This window comes from Nicotiana attenuata, chromosome 3, assembly GCF_001879085.1.
Source record: "Nicotiana attenuata strain UT chromosome 3, NIATTr2, whole genome shotgun sequence".
In the NCBI taxonomy this organism is placed as follows: domain Eukaryota; kingdom Viridiplantae; phylum Streptophyta; class Magnoliopsida; order Solanales; family Solanaceae; genus Nicotiana; species Nicotiana attenuata.
In genome coordinates, this window is record NC_031991.1 from 59,593,835 (window position 1) to 59,604,043 (window position 10,209).

Sequence of the window (10,209 nt, forward strand, 5' to 3'; positions counted from 1 at the left end):
TTATCCATTACTCATAGGAGGTAATGCTATCCCTCCCACATTCCCCTCCCCTTTCCTGCTAACCTCAACTCCATCAGTATCCCTTGACTTAAGTATCTGAAAATTATTGTAGTAGCTTCTATCTCCAGTTTCCCTCCCCTGCTTTGTTTGTCTACTTGTGGTTCTTGCAGCATTGCTTGGTGTTATCCACTCTGCATTATCCTGATTTTCTTGCATTCTTTGTTTCCCTGTCTCCATCTTATTCCCTTGCATTTTGCTGGTTCCTTCCCCATCCTTAATAGCTGATGGTTTGTTCATTTGTTCTGTTGGTTGTTCCTCCTTTTTGCCAATCCCCTCCTCTGTTGGTTTGACATCTGCAACTTGTTTTTTAGTTTTACACACCTGTTCATCATGGCCATATTTCCTACATGCTTTGCACAATGTTGGCTTCCAATCATATTGTACTTTCTGCTCCAATAGTAACCCACGCTCATTCTTGAAGAATACTTTATCAGGTAGTTTTGTATCCATCTGAACTTCTACTAAGAGACGTGCAAAACTTAGCCCCATCTTCTTCTCTGTATTGCTATCTACCATCAGAGGTCGACCAACTAAACTGCCAATCTTACTCAATCCCTTAGGGCTCCAGTATTTGAAATCCAGTCCAGGTAGCTTGATCCATATAGGCACAGTATATAACTCCTCTTTTGTGAATTCCATGTCCACATTCCATGCTTTTACAATGAACGACTTGTTATCAAAGTGGTATATACCACCTTGTAGTACTTCATTCTTCCCCATGATAGAATCAAATCGCACTATCACTATCCCATTTTTTAGCATAGAAACTTTGTTTATGCCATGTTTTCCCCAAATCCTTCGTACATATGCATTAAGTACTGTGAATGGTGGGTGGGCTCCCAAAACATAGCACACAACTGCATTTTTCCAGTACTCAATTTCAGAGCTAATGTCCTCTGTCTCAATTTCACAAACAGGTGTTTCATCATGCAAAGCAGGTTCTACAAATTCGAGTTTAAATCCAGCATTAGTTACCTTTGTTATGTCAAAATTATCCCATATAGATCCCCCAGTGTTCATTTCTGGTGCAATCTCTGCAATCTTTGCTCTTCTGCCCACGACAATTTTCCGCTCCCAGCTCCTGATTTCGATGAACCCTCACCCAATTCTGTAGTTATCGTAACTGACGATCTTCCAATTGGTGGAGTTTCACTTACTTGCTCTTCAATTTCCTTTTTCTCTGTCATCTCATCTCTACATGTTACTGTTTCATTGCTTTTTCCTTTTTCAAGCTATTTTTCTGAATTTTGATCTTGTTTCCCTTCCTCGTTCTTCTTTCGTTGCTGGAATTCCATGGTTTCCCTCGCCATTATCGCCTTCTGCGATGGATTCCGAGCTCTCTTCCCCATTGGCGCACGTTAAGCTAACATACGCTGAGAGAGAAAACCCCATGCACGTACAGTTGGATTGCCCTAATTTTAGGCTCTTTTTGCTGCTATATTCATAAATACATGGCACGAATACATGTGAATACATGCGCATGAGGTGGCAACTAAATCTTGTACCTATTGAGCTCTTCAACATAATTCATAGTGTACCTATTACACTTTACTAACAACCCGTCAAAAATACAACATGTGTGTAACTCACCTGCGGATGAGGTGGCAAGGACGAATAATGTGAAGACACGTTATATTTGCTTAGGCTTTGAAAAAAAGATACTTCACTAAATCCCCCCCCCCCCCACACACACACACCCCACACACACAACACACAAAAAATCTTATTCTCAAATATCTATTAGTAGAATTATATTGCATCTTAGAGTTTCTTTTTCGGACTCTTCTTGCTAAATTCTTTTTCTTAGCCATTCTTCTACTCATACAGCGGATACCCCCCAGCTCTGTTCTTAATTTTCTTCAGGTTTTTTCATTTATTTTGTTTCTTTTCCTTTCTTGGTTTTTAACTTAATACAATTTAAGCTCTCGTAGCGATGAGAAATGCAAGATCTTTTTTTTTCTTGAAATTTAAGAGAAATTCAAGTTTTAATGTATTGTATTGAGAGGGGAAACATGTGAATTGTTTGACAGACATCAGTGTTGGTAGATTTATGGCTTGTCTATAATTCGCGTTTGTTTTGGCGACAGATATTTTGGCAGAAAAATTGGACGAAAACTGAAAAATCGAACGACACCTTTGACTTCTCAATTTTAGACCTGATGAAATAATTTGAAGGTGAGGTCTGTGGTTCTGTGTTGATGGTAATTTTCTCTGTGTATATGAAAACTTTGAGAGACAGTGAGGTGCAAAACAGGTCAAGTTTTGGTGAAACTACTGGTGCAATTGGGTATGTGTGTTTTGTTGTTGACTTCGAGTTATGGTTTCTTAATGGACAGAGGGAGACGCTGAAGAGTAGTCAATTAGTATTTAGTAGTGGTTATGGCGTTTTGGGGTTGATGTAAGTGGTGGTTCATGGTGGATATAAGATGGAATGTGAAGGAGAGGAATTTTGTAGCATCGGTTCATGTTAAAAGTATATCCTTTTTTTAGACACCAATATCAGTTCACGCGCCTTAGGGAAGTGAGACACACTTATTTTGCCTTGTCAGCATTTTGTATCTTATAGGAACACTATAAATCATGTTGGAGTGCTTAATAGGTACAAGCGTTAGTTGGAATGTTTAAATGAAAACTAGAGCCAACTTTAAGGGATTGCTTATGTATTTGACTATTAACTATTATAGTTTAAAGGTATTTAATGTGATGCTATCTTACCGAACACTTCTTTATAGACGGTGTTGTTTTGTATATGTTTCCTTCTAATACTTTGGTTACTCCGTCATAACCAGAACTCCTGTTGTCGATATTGATATCTCTCTCGAAAGTGCAACATATAATTATTCGTGTAAGAAAATATATTGCAGTAAATATAGTTCAATATTTAGGATGTTTCTCCTTTTGCTTTATTTATTATAACTACAAAACATAAACATACTGAAAATTATTTTCACATAAATTTAAAAGGATATTCTTTAATTTCGGAAGACGAAAGTTGAATTCGGGGATAAACATATTCTTAGAAGCATATTGACCAGCATCATAAGTTCTGCATGTATGACGTTATTGTCAAAACTTCTATGTATCATATGTGTACTATTAAATAAGTTATTCAGCGGATCTAAGTTTTCAATAGCATGACAGGCATAAACCTATATGCAATGGAAGATCAATTTTAACTTAATCTATTATATATATATATATGGTGACACTAACATATGTAAGAAATAATGAACTTGACATCAAACATGCACGGTAGAAGGCCAATTGGTATTTAAGTATTTAAGTATTCTTCTTGATAGTTATTGTTGGTATCATCTTCTATTGAGTCAGAATTGAAAAATATTTTATTTTTGCCATAAAACTTAGCAATCAACATTTTATTTAGTTGATCAACATATTCATTTCTGCTAGCTAAGATAGCTCTTTAATTTCTATCATGTAATTTGTACAAATTGTGTTTTAATTTAATGATGAAAATATTTTCCTTGTTAATTGCACTACTGTTACCATTAGGGTTGATAACCAAGTGTTCTAGAAGAACCAAATCATCTTTTATTGGATGCTCTTCTTCGTTTCCGACACGAAGCAAGACGTCACTGAATGTTGGATCTGTTCTTACTTTTACATTTCTTGTCATTTGAATATTTATCATTTGAGGTCATAAGTATAATTTTTGCAAGCTAGCTTTACAGTTTCTGATTTGGTCAATTTTGGAACTACTGATCGTACTTGACAGAAATCACCTCCCAAACTGTTACTTTTCTACCAAACGGTTCATCGATATCCAATATATCTCTAAAACTCTAGACGATTGTTTCGATCGTCTGACGATTAGCCAAAAACACTTCATCCCATATTATCACTTTTGCTTTTGTTATAAATTTAGTACTATTGATCTGATTTTATATATTTGTGATGGTTATTTAAGTTATTTGAAGAGGTATATCAAATCTAAAGTGAGTTGTACGACCTCATAATAAATTGTTGCTGGTATACCACTTATTCTTATTGCTAACAATATTATGCCTCTTGACATGACATTTGCAAGTAATGCATGACATAGGAATATTATTTCGATTCCGCCGGAGGCATCTACAAAGGATAATCGCGCTACCAGGATCGATTTTTTTATAATATAGTCTTGAAAGCTTATTCTTGTTCAAGATTTAGCTTTAACCGTGCTTCCTCAAATACTTGTATGGCCTTCTTAATATTATATTTTTTTTTAATTTAAAAAATAATTTTACTCATATGATGAATTTAAAGAATAATTTAATTGGATTCTCTAAATAATTAATTAAAAGATTTAATTATTTGATTTGATTCTATGTTGATATAGATTCTTAATATTAGTTCATCTCATGATTGAATATTTAACCATGATTATAATTTTATCCACCATAAATTTTATTTTCAAAGAGTAAAAAGATCGATGACATTCCACTTTTAGATCTTTATGTTTGCAAAATCGTTAGTGGTATTGGCTCTTACCAATATTTTTCTTTCTTTTCTCACACATTTATTTTTTTTTAAAAATTTTCTTAGTTGTTCTTTAATAACTTGGTCTATTTTTCTATATTACACAAAAATTAATAACAAAAAAAATTATTTGAGTAGGAAAGCAGTTCAAATATAATATAATAATATATTATTGTAGGGATTTTTTTCTCAATTTCTACGCTTTAAGCAGTCCGTTTAGCATTACTTTTTCTTTTGGTATTGAATATTATAAAGTGGTAATGTATTACCATTATGGAGGATTCTTATGAAATTGATTTTATTCAACCTTCTTAATATTTTTAATAAGAATTCAATAGACAAGCTTGTATTAATTTTAAAATCGTAAATATTAAAAACTTAACATAGAAGTTGTTGTAGTTAAAAAAAATAAGTTATTACAACTATATCCTTTCCCTATGAGTTCTTCTGTTTAATATTTTTGAGGTATTTCGGTCTATCAATATTATATTCGTGCTTTTATAATAATATAGGCTCTCCTGTTTCTAAATGGATTTGGACAATATAATACGTTTTCAAATTAAATTAGTATTAGAAATTTTTTAAGAAGTATATCCTAAAAGTAATAGGATTACAAGGCTAATATCTATGCCCGAAAATAATTATACTAATAGGATTCCTAAAGTTAATCATATAGGATTCCTAACATGTAGTATTATGTCCTAAAACTAATAGGATTACAAGGCTAATGTCTAGAATTCCGATTATGTCCTTTTATTGAATTTGTTGTGCCAGAAAGCAAAAATTATATTCCCCATCTAAAGGCCAAGAAGTGCATACTGAATTTTTTTTTACTTGGCCTGGTTATCATTATAGCCCCACCAAAGGAGCATAGCCGCAGACTGGATGTCATGTTAGGGGTAAAATTTATAAGTTCAAGGTGGAGGAAAAAGTAATTTACGTCGTGCCGCGTCGTTAAATTAGGCGCTTGTTGGGAGGCAACCCAACTTTACTGCTTTCTTTTATTTATGTCTATTTTATTATTTTTGTAGTGTTGTTTTATTTTGTAGGATTTTGAGCATAGGGAGCAAAGCCACAGGAAGTGTGCAAAAGTGAGCCATGTGGTTAGAACTTAGTGTGGGGTGCCCGCACAAAGGGCTGTACCTGGGAGGAGTCTGAGTATCCCATGAGCTGCTAATGCTTCGACCTTTGGCCTACCAGGGAGTCTCTTTTACCCTCTTGTTATTTTCAGTGTGCATTGAGAACATTGCACAATTTTAAGTGTGGGGTGAGGAGATTGTCTGGGTGATTTTCTGTGCTATGTTAGCTTAGTTATAGTACTCGTTCTTAGTGTAGTAATTTTTTTTTACAAAAAAAAAACAAAAAAAAAATGGAAAATTTGGACTTTTCCCGACGATGGATTTTAAGGTCAAATAAAAAAAATGAAAAAAAAAATTTAAAAAATAAAAAAACACTAAAATATGTCTTTTATTTTTTTTTTTAGGTAGTAATAATCCCCCGTGGTTTTTCTTTCTGCATCGGTTCTTTTCCATGGGATGTTGTTTGAACCGGGTAGCTTTTTTTCTTTTAGAGTAGATTAGGAATTTAGGAAATAAAAGGAGGAAGAATGATGAACTTAGGCGCCTTGACTTGTTTGATAGTAGCATATTTAGGCTTAGGCATGTGTAGTATCTTCCCTATGATTTGAAATTGATCATGATGCCTCGCTTACTTGGATAACATGTTTTGTGACACCTATGTCTCATTTTCTTGACTTGTGTTCACTTTGTGCTTAATGCTTAATATCTTGTGGCTTCGTGAATACTTGCATTATTAGAGGGTCGGAATGGGACCGTCCATAGTGAGTCATGTGCCACGTGTGGTGAGGTTTTTGTGTAGTCTATGTATTGTACTTGTGTCTAGAACTTGCCCGGTATGTGAGTTGAAGCGAAATTTGAGGTGATGTTCGATTTGAGAAATGATTTTAGGCTTTCTTTAATCTTTTTGAGCTTATTGCTTATCACAAATAAAATTTATCCCTAGTTCCCCTTTTGAGCCTATAGACTTTTAGTTGACACCCACATTACAAGCCTATACTCTTTTTGTTCTTAATTGACATTGTTTTGATCCCTTTTCCTCTCAAAGCACTTTAATTGTGAGTTGAACGCTAAAAGAAGTAAGAAGGAACTAAGTGTGGGGTGACTTTTGAGTGGAACCAATAAAAGGAAGAAAGGTGCACTTGTTTTTTTAAAATAATACACCACTAGCTGAAATTGAAAAAAGAAAAAAAGAAAAATAGAGATGAATACATTGTTGTCTTGTTCTTGATAGTGGGTATGAATTAATGTAGTGCTTACAGAAGAAGGGAGCATTTTTGGGGTGATATTATTTGTGAAAGTGAAGTGGATTGAAGAATTTATGCTTAAAGGTTGATTATGTGGTGTGTTAAAGTGCTTAGGAGGGTTAGTCACTATTCCTAAATATATCCTACCCGTCCCTTAGCCCACTTTACAACCATGAAAAAGACCTAATTGATATTAGATCGAGCGAGCCTACATTTGTAGAGATTTACATTAAGGGCAAGCCTATGGTACCAATTACATGCATGTGACTTCTTTTGTGAGGGTGAGCGATTTTCTTTGATATATGTGAGCATGAGATTCGAATGTGTGGATTGATTTTACTTTCTTTGCTTTGGTTGTGAGGGCACATGGTTTCACGAAGGATAGGTAACATTATTAGACTTCTCTAGGATGTTGGGTGTTCAAGCAATGAGTGCGTTGTGACATTGAGTCGGTTTTTGAGGCTAGGATTGTTGTGAGCATATTGTCTTTGTTTGAATATTTTGAAGAATGACATAAGTAAAGGGAAGTGTATGATGATTGCATATGCTAGAGTGTAATTGTTGCTATCAGCCATAATCATTGGTGTAGTGTGCTTCGAATGTGTTAAGTGCTCATATATAGAGTAAATTTTTGGTTGACTCGAGGACGAGCAACGTTTAAGTGTGGGGTGTTGATGGTAGGCTATAATTACGTATTTTAGTCGATTATTACACTCTAATTTACTGCACTTTAGTTGAGTTTGCGCTTTAATCGCTAGTGTTTTGCACTAACGGTGTGTTTTATGCCTTGTAGGAGTGATTCCGAGCTACATAGAAGTTATGGAATGAATTCAAGTGATTTGGAGCTTTGAAGTCTGAGTAAAAGCCCAAGGAATTAAGCCGGGATCGTGTCAGGGGTCAACTTTGATAGTTAAGAACAAACGAAGACTCGAGTAGGCATATTGCGCACTGTCTAGTAAAATGGATATAACTTTTTGCTTAGAACTCTATTTGGGCTCCATAATGTATGGATGGAAATCTCACTCAAAGGGCTACAACTTTCATGTTTTACGTTTTTCCAAATTCTAAGCGGAACAGGGTGAAAAATGCGCATCAATAGCGCGGTCACGCTCAGGCCGCGCTTGTCAGGCAGAACACTGGGCCACTAGCGCGGCCGCTCTAGTCAAACCTGGGAAAAGTGTCCTTTTTCACATTGGAGAAGGTATAATTGTTTGGACCAAACCCTACTTGGTATATATACATGGAAAACGATATTTTGAGGAGGGGGGACACACTTTTGAGATAATTTAGACCTAAGGAGGCAGAGGAGAACGTTTTTTGAGAGTAAAACACAAGCACAGAGCCGCCGTGGAGGCCGGGTTTCATCTTTTCTTCCACAAACTCAGTAATTTTTATGTTTCTTTGTATGATTTGTTGTTTTGCTACCATGTCTATGTGGAGCTAAACTTCACGTTCTAGGGTTGTGGTTCTTTCATGACTATTGTTATTCGAATATTGATTTTGATTCCTTAGTTTATCATATTAGTTTATTTATTCCATCCTGCACTTAATTATTTGGTTTCTTGATCACCAATCGAATACTATCTACGAATCTAGAGTTGAACTCGGAAGTGGGAATTCTAGATTGCATATAGGATTGAGTAGAGCAAGTTCTTGAACCTGGGCATCGGGTAACGGATTCGCGGTTAGGATTGACATATACCTAATTGCCTTGCTTGGTTGATTTACAGGAATTATAAATGCGTTCTTGTTGATTCTAACTCCATAGACATATAGGCGTTAGGTTAGCTTGAATAGGCGAGTAAGAACTCGACAGATTCTTATGAGCAATATTAACCCTGTTAACCAATAAACTAGATAAATTAGTTAGTCAATTCAATTGAAGAATACAATAGGAATGTTAGATAGACCATAACCCTAGATCGTTTTCATTACATTGATATCATAAAAATCTGCTCTTTCTATGTTCAAAGTTCATTATTTATATTTCTTTATCTTAATTAGTTTAGAATCAAATACTTCTAGGTTTAATTCTTGTTTAGATAATTAAGATAGTCTAATTTAGTTAATAGTTAATCACAAGTCCTCGTGGGTTCGACATCCGACTTTCAGTCACTTTATTACTTGACGACCGCATATACTTGCGTGTGCGTTTGGCCGCAACAAGTTTTTGGCGCCGTTGCCGGGGACTTAGAAATTAACTATTTTTCTATATTAGACTTTTACTTTTATCTTTACAAGTTTTGATTTTTTTTCCTTCTCTTTTTGGAAAATATTTTTATTTTTATAACAATTTTGATTGTTCTCTTAGTGTGTTTCTAGTTCTCTCAACATGACATCTGGGGATGAAATATCCGGAGATAAGGTTATTGATGAAGAAGCATGGTTGACAGAAGACTTTTATGGCCCGTCTTTTTGGACTTGTCATGACCTGATTTCTGGGAGGTCTGAATTTGAATATGGGAGTAAGGGTTGGTATTGGGATGGATATTCTCGATTAGGCGAATATGCGGAATGACGTTGTCTTCTAACAACGTTGGTGAATGATTGGTCTAAGGAGAGAGATGAACTTGCACATAAAATTGATAATTTTGGCTTGGTTGTACATAACTTAGATGCATATTTGAGTGCAAAAGTTGATGCGTTTAACGCCCAACAATTTAATGATGAGTTGTGTGAAGCTGAAAAAGATCTTCTAGACCAAATTGAGCAGCTAAAACGAGAATACCAAGCATTAGACCATATTTCCCTTGATGATGCCAATATTGAGAAGAGTGCTCTAGAGTCACGTGAGAGAGTAGATAACATTACATTGGGAGACTTGAGTGTGTGTATATGGGGATGTAAATAATAGTACAATTCATGAGTTAGGGCGCAATAAACCTCATTCCAATCATTTTTCTACATTGTGTTTAGATAGTGAGATACTAATCAAGCCATCTGAGTTTATGGGGGAGTCAAAGAGCGAGGATGAGAGTGCCTATATTCTTGAATTTGTTGTGCCAGAAAGCAAAAATTATATTCCCCATCTAAAGGCCAAGAAGTGCATAGTGAAAAAATTATTACTTGGCCTGGTTATCATTATAGCCCCACCAAAGGAGCATAGGCGCAGACTGGATGTCATGTTAGGGGTAAAATTTATAAGTTCAAGGTGGAGGAAAAAGTGGTTTACGTCTGGGAGGCAACCCAACTTTACTGCTTTCTTTTATTTATGTCTATTTTACTATTTTTATTATTTTTGTAGTGTAATTTTATTTTGTTAGGATTTTGTAGCATAGGGAGCAAAGCCACAGGAAGTGTGCAAAAGTGAGCCATGTGGTTAGAACTTAGTGTGGGTGCCGCACAAG

General features: G+C 35.2%; 1 protein-coding gene across 1 annotated transcript; it reads right to left on the reverse strand.

Annotated features, from left to right (window-relative positions):
- Positions 1–1,247, reverse strand: LOC109224406. Its single transcript, XM_019388987.1, has 2 exons — positions 1,189–1,247; positions 1–1,141 (listed from the first exon to the last, which is right to left on the reverse strand). Exons 1-2 carry the CDS (start codon positions 1,245–1,247, stop codon positions 1–3), a joined length of 1,200 nt encoding a protein of 399 aa, XP_019244532.1.